The 25,945-nt window shown below is 39.2% G+C and overlaps 1 protein-coding gene across 1 annotated transcript in view; it reads left to right on the top strand.

Annotated features, from left to right (window-relative positions):
* The first annotated feature begins 499 nt into the window (after window positions 1–499).
* Window positions 500–25,945, top strand: part of LOC126484072 (mRNA cap guanine-N7 methyltransferase) — a 125,535-nt gene continuing 100,089 nt past the window's right edge. Inside the window, exons 1-4 of the mRNA XM_050107441.1 lie at window positions 500–868; window positions 941–1,148; window positions 14,409–14,665; window positions 20,762–20,943. Coding sequence (XP_049963398.1) covers window positions 761–868; window positions 941–1,148; window positions 14,409–14,665; window positions 20,762–20,943 — 755 coding nt within the window. The 5' untranslated portion in view covers window positions 500–760. The remainder of the gene's footprint in view (window positions 869–940; window positions 1,149–14,408; window positions 14,666–20,761; window positions 20,944–25,945) is intronic.

The raw sequence follows: 25,945 nt of genomic DNA, 5'->3' as shown, positions 1-25,945 counted from the left end.
CGGCGTGCCTGCGGATGATATTTACATGCCAGCTGTTGGTTAGTTGTCATAGCAGAGAACATTTCTTCTTCGAACTTCGAGTACAATTTCTTTTGTAAATATGTTTATGGTCATTGATTTATTCCTGTGCGAAATCATTTTCGGATGTAACCTTTGGGATTCGTCTTCCTTGTATTTAACTCTTGTCACAGCTCTATTGCCATAACCTGCACTATAATACTCACCCATAGGATTTCAGTTGACGCCACGATGAAAACTGTGGCGACATGTACACGGTGCCACTACCGAAAGCCACCATTAGCTGTAGCGTAAAGTTAGTTGCGTGTGTGAACTCGACTTAAAACAACAGCAACTGAAATTTAATGAACGACTGTTGCTCTATACAAAACCAGTTTTACTGGTAAGGTTCGAACAAAATTGATTACAGAGGAACAATTGTCTGCTTGTGTAGTTGGCTGTCTCCATAGATGATACGTGATACAAAGATGTTTATGTTTCCTTGAAGAATGGTGGTTTTATATGAAAGGATGATGCTATTGTGTATACACAAATTGATATAACACCAATAAATTTTTGGCGCGAAACCACTTGTTTTGTGACCAAGCTACTTAAATTCAGGTTATCACTCTTTTTAGAAGACATGTAGCCATAGCGCATAAACATTTAATCTATGTATACATGTACGATCGGTTTAACGCGCTACACGTAGTGGGAGCTTTCTGATTTTTCTTGATTTTGTGTTAGCCTTTGTGTTTAATAAATGGCCGAAAACGTTACGGCCAATGAACTTTCATCGACAATGAAAGAAAACAACCCTGAAAATACCGATTGCCAGGCTAATAAGCCGACAAGCAGTTCAGATGTGACGGTATGTATAAAGAGAGTAACAAAATTTACAAGTCCTAAATTCCTAAATTGATGAGTTTATTCCATTATATAGCCTCCAAATGGGGGAGCAGGAGAGGCATCAAATGCAGCGTCGCCCTCAGATTTGTCGACTAAAGCCCGTGAAGCAGATGACAAGGGACATGGTTCTGTTGTAGCAGCTCATTACAATACACTTGAAGACAAGGGGCTTGAGGCTCGCTGCAAGAGCCGTATTTTCTACCTGCGTAACTTTAACAACTGGATCAAGAGCATGCTTATAAGTACGTACTCAGAAAGAAAATAAATGTATTTATCTACAAATGATTTAATTGGATAGTACATAGTCCATGTAAGTGCATTTATTAAACATCTTGTGGAATGGTGCCTCCAGATTTTACTGTGTTCGCGTCGGCTTGCGTTTCATTTATTCCCACTTGTAAGAAATTTGTTTTTTTTTTCCGGTAACATATGGGAGAAATACCCAGCAGTATGCTGACCGCTATGGCACCTTGCGTAGTCATCTATCCGTTTGAAGTGTATGTGAACATAATAATTAGGTAGATTTTCTGCTATTGGTGCTATGTTAGAATAGAACATAGAAACGTATAGCCTACTGCACTTCTACCTACTGTTAAATGTAAATTTTAATCACAAGTGAATGATTTATATTTTGCTTTGTTGCTATTAGTATTTTTACTGCCATCTCAAAGAATGAGACATATGATCCTGCAAGGAAACATTAATTTCACTGGTACAGCTAAAGGAAAACAGTCAAAAACGGTTATCTGGATGCATTCCATTTGATGTGTGTGTCACTGAATACACTACTGTTCATGTGTAAGATTTGAGATAAAGAGGAATATTAGATACTAGTCGTTGGCTTTGACCAGTGATGTGGGAAACATATGAAAAACTTTGTAAACAATGTGGCAGTTACAGTGACATATCAGCTCCAATTTTTCTTCAAATGGACTAAGCTGGGGGCCTACACTTCAGTCTGTCATAAGAACTAGGTTTGTTGCTTTCACACTTAGTGGCATTGCCAACTAACGTCCAAATTGGAAAAATGTGCACCAAAGGAGGAGATTACACAAGCCATTAACATTACATTACTGGTCAAAGCTACAACTAGTATCAAACATTCCCCTTGACGCATTTAATGTAACACACTTACATTTTAATGTGATTGTAAGATATTTAGTTATGTATTCAAGATATCAATTTCATATATCATTGTTATAGTGGTTCAGAGGAATGCTTTCATTGTGGATTATGCAAATGGGTGACCATAGCCGTATAATAAGTATGTATTTAATATGGAGCTGTTTTGTTCATAAGCTACCATACTACAATAATCCATATACACTGCCATCACATTGTTTAGTTCTACCAGCAGTTCAAAAAGCTGCTTGTTTTAAACTTTTTTGGAAATTATCCTATAGAATCATTTTTACAAATTTCCTACCCCCTGCCCCTCTTGAAGCTATTGGTTCATTTGCATAGGACATTTATTAAATACACTAGCCACAGTCATTTGTGAGCTTTTAAGTTTTTTAGCCTGTATTCAATACCTTGCAGGAATACGGCTCTGTAAATTGGTGTAAAGCAGCAGGTATTACAACAGGTAACCCTTCTCATTTTGAAAAGGCCCAAACAAGTGTGGAAGCAATGCATGTAGATAAACTATATATAATTGACACTAGAACCATTATCTGCCAGAGGTAACTGCCACAAATAAGTGTTTATACTAAATCCTAGTTGATAGATGAAGGCATGGTGTTCACTTCCTCCTTTTGCTGTTTCAATAGAGAAGGAGCAGGATCCCATGCAAAATTCGCATGAAACACCATCCCTATATTGAAATATAGCAGTTTTAGATGAATTACTCCAGCCATTTTTGGATAAGTTATTCAAACATGTTGCATTGGTTGACAAGAAATTAATCAGGTGATGTTGGCAGTGATAAAGACTGTAACACTGGAAACAGTATCTGAGGGATTTTATTCTTTGGCTCGCAACAGTTTGACATTATCTCCACTTGAAGCAGAAATGAATAAAGAATTTTGTGGGATGGTTTGAGGACTCTATTTCTCTGCAAACATTTTAGCTGCTTTCAAAAATGAGGAGGAGACGTTCATTTGTACCCTTGTACTTGCTGTAGAACCATAGATTCGGTAATCCATTCCCCTCCCCCAGCTACATTTTCCCCCAAAACAAACACTGTGAAGAATTATGATTGGGAAATAATCACATTTGAGACATAGTATTCCATTCATTCTGCACATTCTGTAGATATCATCAAGATTTCAACCTTCTGGACCAAATCAGTGTGTATGTTAACAAAAGACAACAAACCCATATAAATTTAATCTGTGCACTATGTTAACGATAAACTACCACTGTATTGCTTAATAATAATAATTGTGCTTATGCCAGAAAATCTAACATATTAAATAAGAATGAAAGCTGCTACTTCAAGAAAAAATAGCTTCGTGCTGTTTCTTTTGTATTGGTAAATTAAGATTTGATTGGGCATTTAGGTGTATTTCCAAGAAAGTAGTCACCTACATCTGAAAAACGCAAAATTGCTAAGCAGGAATGGCTAGAAAACAAATACAAGACTGTACAAACATCCATGGTCAAGGCAAATATAGACAACACGTATAGGAAAATTAGAGACCTTGGAAGAAAAGAAAAGCAACTGTGTGAATATCAAGAGCTAAAACAGCGGGTTAATACTAAACAAAGAAGGTGGAAGGAATATATAGTGGGTCTGTATATGGGAAGCAAACTTAAGGCCATTATTATAGAAAGAGAAGAGTAAGTAGATGAGATGAGAGATATGCCACTGAAAGAAGAATTTGACAGAGCATTGAAACACCTAAGCGGATACAAGACTTGTGGAATAGATGACACTTCCTCAGAATTACTGAGTTCCTTGGGGGGGGGGGGGGGGGAAGCCAATTTTGGCAAAACTTTTCCACCTGGTGTGCACAAGACAGGTGAAATACCCTGATATTGATACCAGGAAGGGCACCAGGCCACTCTACCACCAACATTGTAAAATGCAGATTAATGTGCTGACCTCATGAAGACGTGGGACAAGGCCAGGAAACAAAACAAATACCGACATACTTCCAGAAGAATGTAATAACTCTAATTTCAAAGAAGCTTATGATGTGTATTCTATGTAATCATCAGTTTAATAAGTCGTGGTTGTGAGATATTGACAAATTATTTGTAGATGAAAGTATAAACTGGTAGAAACCAACCTTGGAGCAGATCGATTTGGATTCCGGAGAAATGTAGGAACGTGGGGCAATACTGACGTAACGACATACCTTAGAGGATAGGTTGAAGAAAGGTAAACCTACATTTATAGCATTTCCAGATTTACAGTAAGTTTTTCTCATTGTTGACTGGAATAGAACCTTCGAAATTTTGAAGGTACCAGCGACAAAAGGACAGGGAGTGAAAGGTTATTTACAACTTGTACAGAAACCAGACTGCAGTTATAGGAGTCGAAATACATAAAAGGGAAGCCGCAATTAGAAGGGAGTGAGACATGGCTGTGGCCTATCCTTAACGTTATTTAATCTGTACATTGAGATAGCGTGTAGCAAACTGAGTAGACATTTTGAAAGGAAATTAAAGTTCAGGAAGAAGAAATAAGAACTTTTAGGTTTGCTGATGCCATTGTAATGTGGAAGAACAAGTGAATGAAATGGGTATTGTCATGAAAGGAGATTATAAAATGAATGGTAATAGGATGCGTTTTGCTATTGATGATGGCCGAAGTAGATAGGAAATAAGAGAGAAGCATTGCTGGGAAACAAAAAAGAAAAAAACTTGTTAACACCTACCGTATTGGCCCAATAATAGGCCACCACTACATATAAGCTGCACCTCTAAATTTGATGAAGAAATTAAAAAAAAAATATTTTGTGCACAAATAGGCCACACACTGATTTAGAGGTGAAAAGTTACCAGAAATTTACTTTTAGTTACATATAAGTCATAGGTATGTACTGCAAACATTTGTTCTGACCTATAATACAACACATTGTCATCTAATGTACTGGTACCATATTCTGAGTTTGTCTTATTCACCCTCATTACTATCAGTACTGGTCTTCACTTCATATCTCTCTCTCTCTGTGTGTGTGTGTGTGTGTGTGCCCCCCCCCCCCCCCCCCCCCCCCCCGCAGTAGATCATTCATGCTGCCCTCTTATGCATTCAATACAGAGCATTTCTTAAACCTCTTGATAATGGTCTCTGATAATATGGAGGCCCATGAAGCAAGAATCCACTCACACGCAAGGGTGGCTGATGGTTTCTTAATCTTACCAAACATGTAAGAACGTGGTCTACTTCCAGGAGCCGATCTGAATATGGTTTTAGGAGATTGTCCTCGAAAAGCTTGTTTCTTCCACATCTAGCACCCATAGTTTTAAAATCATTCATCTGGGTATTACGACAAGGTCTGTCTTTTGTGCAGCAAGTTTATCTTTTACTTCAGCAGTTAGATGTCCCTTAAAATAATCCAAAATTAGCATGGATCCATAGCAATTAGTGCCCCAGGTCTTCAATTCCAAACAGTAAACAGCCAGCCAACAATCAATTGCATTGTCATCCAGCTTTATTCTGATCAGTGAATCACTAAGCCCTAGGGAAGTTTTCTTTGGGTACAGCTTTTCTCTTCAGAATGACATAAGGGATAACTTATTCTGGTGTTCCATTCTTGGTTTGTCTTTAAGAGAATACTGTTTGCCCCTTTTCATGTCTACTATTGTATTACTCAGCAAGTCAAAAAAATACTGCTGTTGCGTCAGCATTGCCAGTATGATGAAAAGGGTGCAAACAACACTTTAGCAACTGGATGACATACTGCTGGAAGTTAATCAATTTTGATTCCATACAGAACCATTGCGCACAGCAACTGTGCATTATTATAAGGAAGAATAGGAGCACAGCAGTTAGTTGCAATCCCATTGTTTTTTATTAATTTTTTATTAGTCTTGCATATACAGATTTTAGCTATAAATAGCCATCTTCAGTGCATTTGTAATCCAACAAACTCCCATATGATCTTACTGGTTTACAGGCAGAAGGAAACTGCCTTCCACTTGTACATCAGTAAAGTCATATAATGATATGTACTGCTGGGAGTTTGTTGGATTATAACTCACTCTAATGCACTGCAGATTTATAACTGAAATCTGGATAGGCAAAAATAATAAAAGTCTACTGGGATTGTGATTGATTGCTGTGTTCCTGACCTTATTCTAAAGAAGTTAACCAGTTTTTCCTCGAAACCTGCTTGAGTTCTCTGTGATCTACTGGCATTCTCCATGTTAGTGTAGTACTTTGTCATAGAACAAGGCCATTTCTCTGTGTAAACCAATAACACAAACCAATACTCACATGGAATTCTCCTTGTGGGCCTTTTTAAGACAGTTGCAATTTCCAAGGCCTTCAGTTTCGTTTTTTCTTGTGAGCTAGGCAACCCATCTGTCATCTTATCTTGCACATAGGAAGTAGCCTTTGCTTCAAGTTCAATACGTTTGCCTTTTCTCATTGAAACTGCCTTATTCCACTTTTTTCTTGATGCGACCCAACATCACACATTAAATGCGTCTAGTCCATACTTCCTTGCGGCCTTGTGGTCTTGTCGTCACACACAACCGTAAGTTTTAGGAAGTATTTACCAAAGATATTTGTTTGGAGTGTAGCTATGTATAAAAGTGAAATGTGGTGATAATCAGCTCAGGCAAGAGGTGAATGGAAGCTTTTATAATGTGGTCTTGTAGTAGATTGCTGAAGATTAGATGGGTAGATTAACAAATGAGGAGGTACTGAATGAAATTTGGCAAAACAAGAAATGTGTGTCACAACTTCACTAAAAGAAGGGATCAGGTGATAGGACGCGTCCTGAGGTATCAATGAATAGTCAGTTTGGTAATGGTAATGAAGAGAAGAGTGTGTGTGCGGGGGGGGGGGGGGGGGGGGGGGGTAAAAATTGTTGAGGGAGACCTTTGTTCGGCCATGAGAAGTTGAGGATTCATGCAGTGGCAGTCGGCAATGTTAGGAGCTGTCCCTTGCCCTGTGGCAGAAGGTGCTGAAGGTGTATGTATTTAATTCTCTAAGATTTTTAATATTGCTCTAAATGCCATTATTGAGGCTAGAGTGTCTTTAGAAAGGTGCAAATGTAGAGTGTCAGACTGTATTACTAAATATGAAATCGTTGATGACTGGTCAGATATCCAATTCATCCAAAACATCTCGGTGGGCATGAAGAACAGCCAAGTTGTTCAATTGTTTTTGTTCCATTGTTGATCGGAGATATGACTTAAGACATCTAAGGGCGCTAAATGACACTTCTGGTGTTGCTGTTGTGATTGGAACTACTCGGAGAAGCTTAATGCACTTCCCTATTTCAAATAACTTTTCTCCAACTGCAGGTTCTTGTGTAATGTACTTTCTTACATGACACATGGTGTTTAAGACTAGTTGTTTTTTATTAGTGATATTGGCTAACACATTCAAGTGTAAGTGCAGTCCCTCAATGTTTAGGTCATTTTTTAAAAACAGTTGATTTTTCGAAATTTGTTTCACCTCTGTTTACTAAAAGCAAGCACTCTTGTTCAACTGCAATGACCTGTGTGAGTCCAGTTGAAGTGAACCACTCAGTAATGCAAGATTTCACTGTTTCACAAACTTCAACATAAATAGCTGTGTAGTATTCCTTTAGAGTTTTGAAAGTGTGCGGTGAGCTGGGTTCGTTGTTTTCATAATTTTTGGTATACTTAGATTCCAAGCAAGTGCAGGATCATCAGCTTGTGAAGGTTTTTATTTTAAACACAATTCCCAAAAGTGTTCAAAACTATCACTCCTTCCATTCAATATACAAATCAAGCCCTCAAAAATTTTTACCAGTGCAGCAACACTTAGATGAGGACATTGAATTTTTTTCATTGACATCCTCTACTTGGTTCATTGCATGACAATAAAGATGTAAAAAGAAATAATTCTTGGATTGTAACATTGACTCAAGGTAGCCTGCAAATTTGTAACCTGTCTTTGTTTTGTCCTCTGCAGAAAATATTTCAAAAAACTCTAGAAGTTCTTCAAAGTATTTCAATATTCTCAAGATACTAGAAGCTTGAATAGTCCTTCGAGTTGGGCAAAGGGGTCGTAGACCAGCTCGGTCGTTGGCGCTCTCACAGCATATGCTTCTGAAAAGTCCTATCCTTCTGTTGGATTCCCTTACCGTGTTTATTAAGTCCTTGGCCAAAGGCATAATATCCCTCATAGATGTAAGATGGTGGAGACTGTTTGCAACTGTCAAGTCTAAACTGTGAGCAGAGCAGTGCAAATAACGTGCTTTTGGATGTATATCCAAAACTAACTTTTTTAGTCCTTTGAACTAACCTCTCATATTCGAGACACCATCATAGATAGCACTGTTCTCTTAAGTTATCCATTGACAAATCAAGACGAGCAAAAACATCTTTTAAAATGCTAAACAGAGTTTGTGATTAAGTGTTGGGGGGTCTCGTATATGCCAATAAAGTCTTCGTTGATGATTAAGGAATCATCGACAGTACGAATACAAAATGACACTTGTTTGAGAATCGAAGAATCACTTGTTTCATCAGCAATAATAGAAAAATGTCCAGTCTTTTTGATTGAAGCCAATACCTTTCTCAACACAGACTTTCCTAGTAGATCAATGATCTCATTTCAAATATTGTGGGGTGTCCACTTATACCCCGATCACCCTAACCAATCTTTAAACTCAGGTATGTCATTCTTTCGGAGTTCCAACAGTCGAAAAAAATTTGAGTTTACATCTTCGTGCCTCTAATTGCTAGTCCTTGTTGGCATAGAAATTGCACGGTAGTAAAAATTGTCTCAAGAGCTAAACAGCCTTTCTTCATATCACCATGTAACTGTTCACTCAATCGGGAGGCCACACTTTGGTTAGTGATAGAATTTAGTTTCAGAACACCTTCTTTATGCATAAACGTATTTTCATGAAGACGGAATTTTTCCAAAGCCTTTTTCTGGTTAGAAAACCCTACAAAGCAAATGCATCTTCTTTTTTTTGAAGAGAATTGTAATAGATTTTTAACATCTGCCTCTTTGCAGGTTTTGCAGAAATCTTTTTTGGTAGACGCTTAATATTCTAGCCATGTATATTTGATCAACCAAGACTTCTGAAATGATCTTCCCTTACCGGATTGTCCAGGTTTCAGTTGTGAACAGTTCTTGCCTGAAGACAAAGAAGCAATTGACAACACAATAATTGTTGGAGGTTGACTTACAGTATCATCAACTTACAAGTGTGCCTTTTTGGTAACAAATTTATGCATTGCAAACTTAATTCACAAAACACTAAGAGACTAAAGTAAACGAATAAAATATAGTCATATAAAATATTCCACTAGACACGAAAGTCTGAAAACTAAACACGCCTGCAGCATGCAGTGAATGAAACTATCCACACTGAATGATTGCGACAGGAGGGTGGGCTATATATAGCCGCAGCTTCGTAATGTCTTGAAGCGTCAAGACGACGTGAGGTGGAGGGTTCCAGGTACTTCTGCTCCAGTCCTTTTGATGTCGCTGCGGCCGCAGCGCTGGCTTGCCGACACCAGACTTTACCTGAAGGTTCACGCACTGGGACAAATTCTAAGTGTGCCTGCAGCACCATAACACAATCATGATTCATACCACTCGTTTTCAGTTAATTATTTGTTTTAACTCATTACTGAATGTATTTTAAAAGGTAACTATCATCAAACAAGGAAAATAAAAAAAATCCAACTTAATTTGTGGTTTTACTAATTGTAATGTAACTAAGAATTTTCTTAAATTAATGGGGGGGCTAAGCCCCCCAAACGAATTTTTGAGGGGGCTCGGGCCCCTTCAGGCCCCATGGAGTCGGCGGCTGTGTACATTTAGCGTACAACATTATCCTAACCCAATGCCATGCCACTCTCCTCCCTCCCCCCCCCCCCCCCCCCCCCCCTCGGGTCTCTGTTTGCACTAGACATATATAAATACAGGTAACAACCCACACCCATCATTGTATTTCCATCTCCACCAGTATACTAAGTTGAAGCTACCATCCACATGAGGGTGCTATAAGTGCTTTACTAGGCATGGCTGAATTGGAGTTGGTTTGCTGCTGACTTCCTCTGATGTTTGAACTGAATTACCCAGCCAGTTATAGAGTGAAAGAAGTGATACGTGAGAGGTAAAATCCTAGGGCTGGACAGGTATTGAATGTGTTACCTTTTGGTCTATAATGTGGCTGTTTTATCACTGAGATTGTCGAGCCACAGTATGGTAAAATGAAATTAATTCCATTCATGATTAAATCAGCCAGCACTTTCTTGAGGAAAAGTACACAGAAGAAGAGAGACTCATAATAGAAGAAATAATAATCATAATAAAGCGACATTTTAAATTCATGTTTAATTATTTTTAAAAAATCAGAAAAGGAAAAGTAGATGAGATCCAAAAAGTAACAAATCACAGATGCCTCTCTCTCTCTCTCTCTCTCTCTCTCTCTCTCTCTCTCTCTCTCTCTCTCATCAAGTAGGCCCGGACTCCTCCTCATTGCCAATAAAATAAACCACAAGAACTAAAAACAATGAAATATTGAGATTCCTCACAAGAAATGTAACAGGAAACACAGCATTCAAAAATAATTCAGGAAAACGTTCATTCACACATGCATCCCCCCCCCCCCCTCCCGTACACACACACACACACACACACACACACACACACACACACACACACACACACATATTTGCAGAGTAGCTTTTGATTTATACCCCTGTTAACAACTCCATTTGTATCAAATAACCCTCTTTTTGTATTGGTACATGCTCCAGTTGTAAAATTTTTAAACTCCACATGGTTGTTAACATCAACATGCTCATTATTTAAAACTTCCATAAGCGGTCCGTCCATCAGAATAAGTGATACTTTCCTCCTCTATATTTTCTTTAGTAATATTGACTGGAGTTCGAGGAAAATAGCCAAGCCCCCCCCCTAATTCTTACCCAAAAAAACAGATCCAAAAATGCAAACCACAGCTGTAGGCTTGCCTGGGTGATACCTTTCCAAAGCAGGCCCTTCTCCGCAGTTTTTCCCCTCACTGATTACAGCACTAGAAAGTTCGTGAGAAGAAGAAAACCAGTCACAGACATCCCATTGGCGCTGACCTCATGACATGCAAATACATGGCCCTGTCACATTAATGTGGCCACCTGTCAAAACCCTGAATTACAGAGCACAGCAGCATAGAGTTAGTCAGATTCTGGACGATACCAACAGGTATGTGGAGCCATGGCGACTCCAGTGCTGTGGCCAGCTGCGCTATGTTTCTCAGTAAAGACTCCATGGCGTGAACAGGCCAGTCGAGGCGGCCCCACATGTTCTCGATTGGATTTAAATCCGGGGGGGTTTGGCAGTCAGGGGAGTATGGTAAACTCATTCTGCTGCTCTTTCGAACCATACACGTACAAAGCAAGCTGTGTGACACATTGCATTAGCCTGCTGGTAGATGCTATTACACCAAGGAAAAAACAAACTGCAGATAGGGAGGGACATGGTCCCCAAGGACAGATATATACTTATGTTGATCCACTGTGCCTTCCTGAATGACAAGATCACCCATGGAATGCCATAAAAACATTCCTCAGATCATAACACTCCCTCCTCCGGCCTGGATCCTCCGAATTCTTGCAGGGCCTTACACGCCAATGGCCAGCTGTCCGAGGGAGTATAAAATGTGAGTCATCTGAAAGGGCCACCTTGTACTACTCACGGGATGTTTGGTTGCAGTAGAGGCATGCAAATTCTAGCCTTCGTCGCTGACGAAGAACAGTCGGAATGGGTGCATGAACCAGGTGCCTGGTGCAGAGGCCCATACGCAGCAACGGTCGCTTAAGTCATTGAGGTGACACTGTTGGTAGCCCCTTGGCTCGTCTGGGCAATTAGTTGCTCAGCAGTTGCACATAAATTAGTCCACATCACCATAGCCATTGTTAGGCCTTATCATGTATGGCCCATGGTGCACCACTGTTGCCTCGGCGATGTTTTTGGATAGCACCATTTTGCCATGCAACAGTATACTTCAGCCTTGGCAGCACACAAACAGTTTGTAAACTTAACCATTTCAGAAATACTTTCAACCTTGGTTCGAAAGTGAGTGATATGCCCTTTTGGAAGTCAAATAAATAGCTTCGCTTCCGCATTATGACAATGACTGCACTGTTTTCCATGTCTCCCACCTCTCCTCCCCTAACACGCTTTACATATCGTCCATTGCTTGTGCTGCCACCTGCTGTCTGTGAATGGTTATTGCTTGTTGACATCGAACATAGGCAGTGATCACATTAATGTGATTGGATCATGTAATACTCAGCCTTAAAGAAGATAAACAGCATAAATGAATTTTATCAAAACAAATTTTGAATCTTTCAAACAACATACATACCTTTCAGAGTTGACTCCCACATGATATCATGCCAGTAATGCATCATAAACATTTCCCTTGTCCTAGTGGTAACTATATATGTTAGGTCAATTGAATTACCACTTTTAACACATATCATCTTTACCCGATGAGCTTTTGTTGTTAAAAAGAAAAAAAGTCTTTCTTGTCATTAAATGGACTCTTCAGGGAGACAGTGTTTATTGAAATGTGGAAGTCAATAGGGAACCAGCATGAGGATCTCCACTAGTACTAGCAATAGGCACCATAACAATAGTAACTCCAACAAATTTTACATGCCACCATATATGAAACCAACACACATGACAAATCAAATATAAGCCAAACACACAAATCAAATGCACACAAATGTGGCTCACATGCAAGAATTAGACATATTGTAAATGAAACACACAAATGTTAATTATGATGTTTCGCCTACTGTTCCAAATAGTGCCAAACATTTCCTTGTGAGAATAATATTGGTGAATTACCTCGCCAGTTGAGGTGTGATAGATGCTGAGTGATTTTTAAATCAGGTACATACGTGTAAAGCCCTGTGGACATGGCTGTCATCATCATGTAAGGTGGGATTTTCTGAAAGATACTCACTATGCAAAGTTGAAGAAAGGAAAACACTTGGTCACTGAGAATATGAAAATAAACATCCCACCAAGGATGTTGAAATAAATGTCCTGATTCATGTTCAGAGTTACTAAATGAGTGGATCCAAGTCATGATACAGAACCCCCCCCCAAACATCACAGATCCAACTCCCTTCAGGCACTACGGGTTAAATGCCTCATTGGGCCATTGGCGGACTCTTGCATGTTACATCCTTTGAAAGGAGGAAAAACAGCTAGTACTCTTACTACACTACTTGCTCCCAGTCAGCTGCTTCAGCCATGGCAGCACACAAACAGTTTATAAACTTAACCTCTTATTACTGTGTTGTGTGGCTCATTGAAGATATGCCACTGTGAGCACATGCATAGTTGCAATCTCCAGCACAATAGCAGCATATTTACTATAAACAACAACTCTTGTGCATCATAAACATCTATATTTGTAAGCTGTTATGTTGTGATGTAAAGAAAATGCGTGTTTGCTGCTTATGATTTACTCCAATTCTTGAATACTACTTTTTTTCCCCACAGCATATACATGCAGTCATTAAAGTATCTATGGGTTAACCACAAACATTTTAAGCATTTTAGTCTCAGAGTATTTTGCCTTTTCTGTGAATCCTATGGCATATATGAACAGGAAAATATTTTTACTGTAGCCTCGTATATAGTGAGGATACAGTAAAAATATTTTCTGTTCATTTACACATTCCTTATTGTGTACATTTCGAAATAATCCTCCATATTATAGTGTAAGAAAGGCCTACTGGTTGTTTAATCATTGTCTTTCTCAGTCTCTTGTACATCAATCCTCTGACAGCTGAAACAGGACAATAATGTTTCTACAGAAACATGGCTGGGAACATTGACAGCAGTAGAAAGTGTACTTAATATGCTTGACAGAGCAGCAGGTGAATTCAGAATGAAACAGCTTGCCACCTAAATCTTTATACGTATTATGACTGTACTGTGTAATAAAATTCTGTTTACATTGATCATACAGTGCAGGATTTTACAGCCAGTATTTACATCCTTGGTGATTTCTGGTTTTTGGTTATTCAGACATTGTCTAATGACCATCCAAATGCTGGAGATATCCTCAGAAGATATAAAGATGTTGTTACTTGATTTTCAAACTTAAACAAGTTTAGCAACAGCAAACAGTTTACCTTTATGTGCTTTTTTAATTTTGAAAATCAGTTAACTATGCGTTTATAGCTTCTGTGGATGTCTCTAGCATTAGGAGATGAGACATTAGTTCCTGAAACATGCTTTAGACCATGGCCTAATGCCCACTAAATAGAAATCACCAATCCATCAATTTAAAATTGTCACGTCAGGATGAAGGAATGATGTCTGAACCACCAACATTGAAGCCAATAACTATTTTGTGTTTCAGATGAGTATCTAAGCAAAATATGGCAAAAAAACCAACGCGGTTCACCATTGCGGGTGCTTGATATGTGCTGTGGGAAAGGTGGTGATCTGCTTAAATGGAGAAGAGGCAATATTACACATTTAATTTGTGCGGACATAGCTTCGACATCTGTTGAGCAATGCGAAAACCGATACAAGGAGCTACAGAACCGCAATCGCTCGGATCTAGGTTTTGGACCTGTATTCACTGCTGAATTTATTTCAGCAGATTGTACTAAGGTAATAGTTTGTCATTATCTCTTAAAGGAAATGTACACAGAAACAAAGACATTTTTTTTCTTACTTGAATTATTTCCCTGGTAGCTTCTGCTTCTTCCTGTTTTCTCTCTCTCTCTGTCTCTCTCTGCCTCCCTCCTTCCCTCCCTCTCCTTTCTCGCCTCGCTCTCTCCACCCACCTATTCTCTCCCCTCTTCAACCTCCCCCCAATCTCTCCTTTTCAGAATTTATGATGCTAACTGCTTTCATTTTTCTGCATGTGTGCCTATTTTGATTTTGTACCTCATACCACAATTTACTTTGTCATTGTTTTTTAGTTCACTGTTGCTTTACAGAGGATGATAATTGTCACATCCTAGCATTCGAGGAAGCTACAGCTGCACTTGGATGGTATCAGATGGTTAGCAACTAAGGAAGTTCAGTCAACGATAGTTGGGTTTGGAGTCATCAAACCTGGGGCTCCAATGTGGTACTTGATTTACCATCATCAGTTGTCTTTTTACCTTAAGCTTTAGACTTAATTAGGGAGAATCATTGGGTGTGATTGTGGAATGTGTATTTCAGAAAGTAGGGATTTAGCCTAACTGTGTAGATCAGGAAGATGATAGAAATGTTAGAGAAAGAAGAAAGATGTTGCTGCCTGCCATAATGTTTTTGGTCAACAAAACAATCTGTGACAGGTAATCTTAGAGGCATCTGTTGCAGTAAATTTGTATTAGATTTCGGATGTATGCTGTGGTGGACAGTATAGTTCCCGCCCTTTGTGTATCATCTAAATTAATAATTTTGTATTTAATCATTGTGCCAAGAAACACCTTCATTTCTTAAGATTCGTGAGTGCCTATGTATGTTCAGTTGGTTGAGTCGCCCTCTGTATTTTCTTTGGTGGATACCCATTTATTGTGGTCACAACTTTGAGAATAAGATCATCCAGGGAGGGGGATTGAGCTGGTAATGTTGGCATTCCAGTTTTTGACCACACTTCGGGGAAGCATGAATCCCTGTTTTAGAGTATGAGATAGTGATGGGAACAACCAAATGAAAGTGATCGATTTATTTGATTGTTGGAAAACAGTTGACTCATTCAGTTTTAGTTTCATGTATGGTTGAATTCATTCTTTTGAGTGAAAACAATCATCTCAGTTGGTTGGTGTGTTTTTGTCAGGCTGTTATGTTGCCCTTAATAGCTGCTTGGGAAAGACCTTGGAGCTCATGGTTAAGTGCCGCCTTGTCTGGATCTTAGAATCCAGACAGCTCCTTAGTCGTTTTCAGTGTGGGTTCAGGTGGTGTCGCTCCACCTTTGAGAAACTGGTCCTGTTGGAGGCAAATATACAGCAGGCTTTCCTGTGCTGGCATCACCTTCTATTTTTTGACATCAAGAAGGCCTACGGTACTGCTTGGAGGCATCTTACTCTCAAGCAGCTTCATGAATGGGGCTTCCATGGTTGTCTCCCCATTTTTATTCGGTCCTTTCTCTCGCCATGGTATTTTCGATACCAAATCAGTGATGTCCTGTCTGATCGCTTTGAGCTGGAGAAAGGTTTCCTGCAAGATAGTGTTTTAAGTTTGCCTCACATCAGTCACATCAGTAGTGAAAAGCCCTGTCCAGTGTTCTTTGTTTTTGGATGACTTTTCTGTGTTTTGCTCTTCTTCAAGCCTCACAACAACAACATGTCAGTTGCAACTAACTCTTCAATGTTTGGATGAATGGGTGCGTGGATGCAGAAGAGTAGTTTTAAGTTTTCAACTGGGAAGTCTGTGTGTGCTCTTTTTAACCCTTCTCGTTCTGTTTTAAACTTTCCTGAATTGAGGATGAATGACACTGTTCTTAATTTTAAAGACACAGTGAGGTTTCTGTGCCTCACATTTGACTGTTAAACTTCCGTGGTTGCCGCATCTTAAGGAACTGGAAAGACAGTCCCATAAGGCTCTAAGATTTTAAAATGTCTTAGCCAGAGTACATGGGGAGCAGACAGGACTTGTCTGCTCCAGTTTTACAGGGCATTTGTGTAATCTCGGCTGGGGGAACACGATGTATGGGTCTGCGAGACACTCGTATTTAAAGATGTTGGATTTGGTGTGGCACGAAGGGATTCGGATTGGCACTGGTGCGTTCAGAACAAGCTCCATACCAAGCCTCTGTGCAGAGGCTGGCAAACCGTCACTTCCCATGAGGCGATGGCTACTTACGGTATACCAGGCATATAAAACCCTGTCCATATCATACACGCCCACATACCATACTGTTGCCTGGCCTCCAGTGGAAAAACTTTTCCGTAACCAGCAACGGACAATGAGCCCTATGGGATTCGTGCACAGGATTGCCGTTCAGGGATGGGTGTGGCCAGTCTTAATGTTTTACATTGTTGTTGGCACAGATTTCCACCTTGGCTCCTCTGGAGGCCCAGATTTATTTTAGACTTGACCAGTTTTAAGAAAGATAGTATGCCAGATTTTACATTTCAGTCTCTGTTTTTTAACATTTTAGATGCGCATCGCGGTTTCACAGTAGTGTACACTGATGGCTCCAAACAAGGGAATTCCCTTGGCTCTCGGTCATGTTCCCTGACCATGTCACCAGGGCTCACTTTTGAGGCAAGTGTACTGTTTTCTCGGAGAAGCTCCCCGCGATCCTGAAGGCACTGGAACAGATGCGATGTATTCAGGTCAAACTGTTTCTCACGTGCAACAATTCCGTTAGTGCCTTACAATTGTTACAGAATGTGTACCCAGCTGAGAAGTTGACCCAGCCAATATATGACAACTACACTTGCTCCAATGGCAGGGAAAGAAGGTGTCATTCTGCTGGGTGCCAGGTCATTTAGGGATATGGGGCAGTGAACAGGCCGATCGGGCTTCCGAGGCGGCTTGCGGATCGGGCTGCCAGGAAGGCAGGAGACAAGATGTTGCACAATGGCTTGGGCTTGGCTTGTAAAAGACCAAAACTGGTCACCAAATGAAATAAACAACATTCTTGTGATCAAGATTGTTTTGTTGAAATAATTTTAATATAAGTGTACTGATCACTGTTTTTCTGTAGGATAATGTCCCAAAAAATTTTTAAGGGTAGCACTCGACCTATCATTTCTAAAAGTCACACATACTCGCACTTTGTAGTTCACAAATTCTCCCTCATTTCCAACATTGTTTGTAGCAAAACAGGGCGCCATTGTGCTGGAATGCTGCATACTCACCATTTATTGTAGTTGTGTTACATCAACCATCTCCGGAGATTGCGATTAAAATTGTTGTCCATCTCGCACATTGCCAGTTTTAAAGGTCCTGCCACATTCCTTCATTTAGTTGTTAACTACCCATCTCTGTATTGATGACAGATTGTTTCATCGCTATTATTATTGAATGATTGAATGAGTGAAGTCCATTAATCACAGTGGATTGATCTGTCACTATGAATTTATCATACTCTTTATTGAAAGTTGTTATTCAATCATAGTAATAAAAGCACTCCAAGAGATTCAATAAAACATCAACTTTCATGAATGACTCAATCTTGAACAATATTCGCTATATGCAAATTAATGTTCCATAGTCTTACAACATGTGACAATAAAATATAGTGCACTACATGGCTTTCTCCAAATGGGAATTTGCAACCAATTACACCTGAAGACTCCTCATTAACGATTGCCATACCAACATGTACTGAAAAATGAGCTACTGTAAGACTCATTGATGAGCCCAGAGATGCTTAGTCTCATGTTGTCATACTTCACAGAGGTTGCATTTGCTATCATATCAATCGAGATTTGACATTGATATACTCACAACAGTAAATCCTGCCAATGCTGAAATGATATCAACAGCTGGACAGCTGATCACCTGATAAGTGGTTTGGTGTAGGAGTGCAAACAAAACAGTACATTTGGTATGCTCTGCAGTTACCCAATAAACTTTTTTTACACTTCTTGATTCTTCTTCAAAATGTTGACATATGTGAGCCACTTGGTACTGTTCAGAGAGTTTAAGTGGTTATCTTCATTCACCTTGGAATTGATTGTCTGCATCAAATCTATGGATCTTCCTCTGACAGTGCATTGTGATGGCCCCTACTCTGTATCTACCTCAAGCTGTTGGACTTGCATATAAATTTTATTGTGACTTGATGAGGGTTTAGTGAAGTTGACTACACCCTTGTGGCCATGTACACAGATTATAAACTTGCCTCTGAATAAATGCAGCCGTATTCCTTTTCCCCCAAAACATCACTCCCTAAAATACAATCTACACCAATCCAGGCACTACAAGAAAAGCTTTTTCTACTGTAGCACTGCATATCCCTATATCTAAATAAACCTGAGCTTTTACAGGCTGCTTCCACACTCCAGCTATGCCTACCACCTTTATACTGCGTACCATACGTTAACACTTCCTGATGTTTCTTGATTTTTGCCACAGCCCCAGAGAAAAAGACACTAAGGTGTGTACCCATATCAGCTACTGCTTCCGCAAAGATCCCTCCAACAAGAATAGAAACTGGTGATCAACATACAACTGCTTCAGTTCCACTTTAGGTTTGCAAACCAGTTGGTGACAAGCTTCTCACCATGTTGGTAGTGCATTAATGGCACATATTTGCTATTGCATCATGCCACGCCACCTACCAGTCATTTAGGATGCTTATTAGCCATCTTTAGTTTTCCTAGTTCATTCTTACTTGGCCAGATCAGAGCCTGTTTCCATCCTCCATGTTCTGTCTATATGTGTTTTCCAGTCCAGATCATTGGCATCTCTATCATCACTTGCAGCTCGATAGGTGGGGTCATAATGGTTATTCCACTTTTGCTGCTTGTGACTATATTGCATTTGAACTTGGGCAGTATTATGTCTCCAGTTTATGGGACCACATTTCATCTTGGCTATGCAACTTTGGTGTCCATCATATGTGTGTTTATTGGTTGCCAATCGATCATTTGTCTTCCTGTACAAAGTCCTGCTTGCTGATTGCAGCAAGAAACTCTTTGAAATCATGGTCACATATAGTCAAAAGCTTTTCACAGAATTCTATTGCTAGGTTATTCCACAGTGTGTTGCCAGTGTCTCTGTCTCAGTACTACGCTACGTTTAATCACTTTTCAAAGTACCAGCACATGCTACTGATCCTGCAGAAATAAATATCTGAGTTGAGACCTTCATTACATTACTGCATCTGAATGTGAGTGACCATATTTTGTGAGGATGTTGCACTCAGAACTCACATAATCCATATACTTTCCAGCAGTGTATGCCACTCATAATGTGGTATTTGTGGGTAAGTGATCAGCAGTTTGGTGTCACTGGGTGGATTTCTGTGAGCACAATTCATAAATTTTGTACTTCACTTTTTCACCTTCCTGAACACGTAGTTTTGGAGTGTTAACTTATGTCTGAATAGCTTGAAGCTCACTGTATACCTTGGCTTGGGTCTTTGAAGCTTCAGATTTTTCTAGCTCTAAATTTACCAATGTGGCAGTCAACTTCCTTTCAGTCAAATTATGCATTTTGTCATGCTGTTCAAAGAACATATCAAATGGCTTAAAAAAATCTTGTTGATTTTTACATCAATTGTCAAATTTTCTACCCTTTTTTTCTATTCATTGGATTTTGTTTTTAAAATGTTTGCAGTGTTTTTATCTCATTGTTCACTCCATTTAACAAGTTATTATACTGTGTTTTCCCCTTATTCTTGAACTTTTTGTTTTAGCGGTTCTGCCAAATTAACAGATAAGGCTGTTCTTTGTGCTAATACTACTTGCACAGCTGCGATAGCCTCTACAGCTGCCATCTTCTCCTCAGATGTAGAGATTTTTTTTTTACTTATGGCCCTTTGTGAAGCTATAATTTCATTTATTGTCATGACTTTTTCACTTATGCCGGAAAGAATCTTGAGACAACCTCTAAAGCTCACTACCTTAGTAATGTGGTCTCATTGCCTTCAATTTATTAGCTTGGTGGAAATGTATGTAAATAATTTTTTTTATTATCTTACATTGTTGATGTTTTGTGTAACATCTGTAGTCTGCCTTTGAGTAGATGAAGATGATCTTAAAAAGCTAAGATCCATAAAAGTGAAGATGTAATGGACATTTTTTCTCACTTTAGGTCCGTTTAAGAGAACGGTACAAAGATCCATCAATTGAATTGGACGTGGTAAACTGCCAGTTTGCATTCCACTATTGCTTTGAAAGTTTACCACAAGCAGAGTGCATGATACGCAATGCTGCAGAGTGTTTAAGAATAGGTGGCTTCTTCATAGGTACTATACCAGATGCATATGAAGTCATGTGAGTACATTTTGTGTAATGATGTATGCAGGTAATTGTAGTTTTGGACTTGAATTAAAAATGTTTTATGCTTAAAAATATTTTATAGTTTTAATATAGTACAATATTAAGTAAAACCACAGTAAAATACAACAGACAACTGTAGTTAGTGGAATCATTGGATATAGATGAACTATTTAAGAAAGCTGGTGCTGAAGAGGTTCCAATGGAAAAAATAACTCTCTAAATACCATTGGTGTAGGAAATAAAAGTGTAAGAGGAATGTTTCCAATTCTTTTCTTGATGATTGTGTAAAATTGAAAGGAGGTTGTAGGGAAGCTCATCTGGATTCTTACATTTGTTGCTTATGGCCACACTTTTTGATTGCGATCAGTACGCATAGACACGTTCAGAGTATCAGGTAGAGGGACTGGTGGCGCGTGTAAACACATTCAGAGCACCCAGGGACAGGTACAATGGCGTGCGTGTTAACGCATCCAGAGCAGTTAAAGAGTTAATGAAGTGGATAAGTTGAAGGTAGCTTGCATGTTTCTTTGCTCGTGAAAATTATGTGTACTGAACACTGTATGAGAGTGAACAAAAAATTAATTATGGTGTACAGTGTTCTTTTGTGTGTGGGAGGGGAGGAGGGAATGTACCAAAATTAATGCTAATGTAAGAAGCATTGGATGGGTCACAGTAAACGGTTTATTCACATGCATAGATCAGTAAAAAAATTATGCTACTGGAATATAGGTAAAGAAATTGAATGTAGAAACATTTTATAAATTTGAATACAGATGCCAGTAGGAAGTATTAAGGAATTGTGCTACTTCAGTCAGCAAAGAAACCGCCAGGATATTGTTTGTTAGTAAAATCTTATAAATGAGGCTGTTGTATGATAATTATGTTGAATGTGCAGAAATTGACAAATGCACACCCCTAAAAGGGTAAAAGCCAACCTGCAGCTTGTTAATCACATTTTTCATAAAATTATACAGAAGTTCATGAACATCACCGATTCCACATAGCAGACTTTGAACCATTTCCTTCACTGTTTCATATGAAATGAGAGCTGGAATTGAGTTTCCAAAAGTTTTGACATTGTTGGGTATAAAAACTACTCTAGAATGTCACTTTCTGCTTTGATCTTGCTATGACTTTCTTTAATAAATAAAAACATTTCTGGGTAATTATGTTTCGATTGTAGGTTGTACACATCAATTAACCCAAATAAGTTCTGACATATGTTTCTCTGTGTCATTTCCATTATAAATTCAGTAGTTGGTATTGTTGGTGTAATTTGAAGACGTAAAAGATTGAGAGATGGTGAAGTTTTCACGCTAGGCAGAATTTCTACAGAACCACACCTCGCCCATCTGCCAAAAAGTCTAAATATATTGCTAGCATTATGCAGCTATCAAGGGTAGTAGCATTTATCAATGGTCAAAACAAAATTTGTAATGGAATTTCTTATCTAAGGTCATACGGTGGATTCAGCATAGTGCTCAGAACTGAAAGAATAAGGAAAATAATACATTATGAAAAGAATTGCTGGCCAATAAGTACCTTCAGGAAACAAAAAGTGTAGTACTACTCATACTGTTACAGAAGTAAGAGATGCCACTATTCCAGCTTCCACAATAATTAGCTTGTTTCTAAGGGAGGAAAGAGTAATGGGTTGGAAAGGAAGGGCATGTCATCCAGGCCTCAGGATGAGCAGAATTTGCCTGTCTTGAGAACATGGTTAAAATATTGTATTCTTTTTGCGACAACAACATTTATTCACCCTGGAGCAAAAACAAATAAACAGAACAATGATATTTAGAAAGCAGTAAGCATTGCCATTTTGCCTCATTCCTGCATCTTGTTTCCTTTCTAATTGTCAAAAAACATAATTTCCATTAGTGGCCAAAACTGTATCGTTGTTGAGACAATTTTCATAATAAAAAGCTTTGTAGTATTTCTATTTATGTCTCATTTACGCACAGTGTAAACTTTTTTGTTATCTGTGTATTGTTAAACATAAACAGTTTTTCACTGTCAAGAGAAAGCAAACTTCAATGTATTAAGGGGGGTAGGACGTCAAACGGGCCGACTTGGAGCAGGAGAGGCACCACAGGACATTTTATTTTCTACTGTCTATACTTTTACAAATAAATTCAGAAAACTTTGTCAGCATAACCAGGAAGGATTCAGGATTCACACTCATAGCAGTGGAAGTGCAAAAACATAAAAAAATAAATTTTTTTTAGGTATGTAATTTCATCATTTTTTCACTTACTGTTGGCTGCATTTGTTCCTATAGGTACATTTTTTTTCACAAGTAAGAGACTCTGTTCTATGAATTTTGCACAGCATACAAACCATACTTACAGGTGTATGAAACTCTAGAATTTTCCAAATCTATTAAAAACTGTGGTAAAAATTGAGATAGTTAACTACAAAATTTGATTTTATTTCTAAACATAAAGTTTAAAACGTAACTGCTCATTCATTTTTTTCATGAATTAAATAGATTCTAGAGTTTCAGACACCTGTAAGTATGGTTTGTATGCTGTGCAAAATTCATCGAACAGTCTGTCTTACTTATGAAGAAAAGTGTACCTATAGCAACAAATGCAGCCAATAGTAAGTGAAAAAATCATGAAATTTCACATGTAAAAAAAATATTTTGTTATGTTTTTTGAACTTCCGCTGCTACGAGTGTGAATCCTGAATCCTTCCTGGTCATGCTGACAAAGTTTTATGAATTTACTTGTAAAAGTATAGACAGTGGAAATTAAAATGTCCTGTGGTGCCTCTCCTGCTCCAAGTCGGGCCGTTTGACGTCCTACTCCCTTAAGACCACAGGTGGGTTATGTCAAAAAACAAAACATTATTATAAAATAGTAAATTTTCCAATGTGTCGGTGGAATGAGGATGGGTCGGAATGGCCGGGGGGGGGGGGGGGGAGCACCAAGGACAGGGTATGGGGCAGAAAAACAGATGTGAATTAGATGAGGGGGGGGGGGCGGGAGGAGGAGAGTAGGAAAATAGGCAGAGGATGGCAAGTGTGGGGGGGGGGGGGGGGGGAAGGGAGCTGAGGGGGAAAGAAGATAAGGCTGAAGGGGAATGAAGAAGGAAAGGGAGGGATTGATGTTACTTAATGGTATGTTTTCACTAAATTTTATATAATAAACATAATGATATTTATTTGTTTTTCAGTAGATTATTCTCATTTAAAGTAGATCATTAAGCTGAAATCTCATGAATATGTTTATAAAATGTAACAGTGTCACAGAGCATATTACTGGGAGGGAAAAGGGGGGGGGGGGGAGAGGAAGGGAGAATGGAAAATGCAATATGCGACTGTGAAATATTATTCAAATACATGTTATAGGAAGAGGAAACATTGTGTGCGTAATCCACATATGATAGAAAAGAAATGTACACCTCTCTCAGTTTGGAATAAAATTTAAAATTAATTATGAAGGTGAAACCTTTTGAGACCACAGACGGGCCTTGTCTAAAAGAGAAAACATCTTGAATGAGAAATTTTCCTAACATTTTAGGGTGAACTGGGATAGACAGACATAGGAGGAGGGGTGGGCACTAAGGGCAGGGAATGGGGTAGATGAGATAGATGTTGAATTAGTTGATTGTGGTGGGGGGGGGGGGAGTAGGAAAGTAGGCAAGGGAGGGGTAAATGTGTAAATTTTGCCACAGGTATCTGATGACTTTTACTCGAAACGTGTCGTAAATTAAGTATTTAGCGACAAAGGATGATGTTTTCAGTGGTTGAAAGATATGGAAAACTTCCCAGTGAGGGCAATAGTTGGAACACCCTCCATATTGAGATAGGTCAGGACAGCACAGGCAATGTGTTTTCTTGTATTATCTCATTGAAAGATACTGTCATGGAGACTTTGAAGATACAGAACTGGCACTGGTCTTAACACATTGGAAGTATAAAGATTGCTGTCGAAGTTACTAGCTACTAGAAACAGAGTGGATCATGTTGTATATCAAATGGCATACTATTACATTAGGTGTTGGGCCCATATGGTGATGAGAAATACACTACTGGCCATTAAAATTGCTACACCAAGAAGGAATGCAGATGATAAACGGGTATTCATTGGACAAATATATTATACTAGAACTGACATGTGATTACATTTTCACGCAATTTGGGTGCATAGATTCTGAAAAATCAGTACCCAGAACAACCACCTCTGGCCGTAATAATGGCCTTGATAAGCCTGGGCATTGAGTCAAACAGAGCTTGGATGGCGTGTACAGGTACAGCTGCCCATGCAGCTTCAACATGATACCACAGTTCATCAAGAGTAGTGACTGGCGTATTGTGACGAGCCAGTTGCTCGGCTACCATTGACCAGACGTTTTCAGTTGGTGAGACATCGAGAGAATGTGCTGGCCAGGGCATCAGTCGAACATTTCGTGTATCCAGAAAGGCCCGTACAGGACCTGCAACATGCGGTCGTGCATTATCCTGCTGAAATGTAGAGTTTTGCAGGGATCGACTGAAGAGTAGAGCCATGGGTCGTAACACATCTGAAATGTAACGTCCACTGTTCAAAGTGCCGTCAATGTGAACAAGAGGTGACAGAGACGTGTAACCAATGGCACCCCATACCATCACGCTGGGTGATACGCCAGTATGGCGATGATGAATACACTCTTCCAATGTGCGTTCACCGCGATGTCGCCAAACACGGATGCGACCATCATGATGCTGTAAACAGAACCTGGATTCATCCGAAAAAATGACGTTTTGCTATTCGTGCACCCAGGTTTGTCCTTCAGTATACCATCGCAAACGCTCCTGTCTGTGATGCAGCGTCGAGTGTAACCGCAGCCATGGTCTCCGAGCTGATAGTTCATGCTGCTTCAAACGTCGTCAAACTGTTCGTGCAGATGGTTGTTGTCTTGCAAACGTCCCCATCTGTTGACTCAGGGATCGAGACGTGGCTGCACGATCCGTTACAGCTATGCGGATAAGATGCCTGTCATCTCGACT

The sequence above is a fragment of the Schistocerca serialis genome, chromosome 6 (genome assembly GCF_023864345.2).
Source record: "Schistocerca serialis cubense isolate TAMUIC-IGC-003099 chromosome 6, iqSchSeri2.2, whole genome shotgun sequence".
Classification (NCBI taxonomy): domain Eukaryota; kingdom Metazoa; phylum Arthropoda; class Insecta; order Orthoptera; family Acrididae; genus Schistocerca; species Schistocerca serialis.
This window is presented reverse-complemented; position numbering and strand designations above follow the sequence as displayed.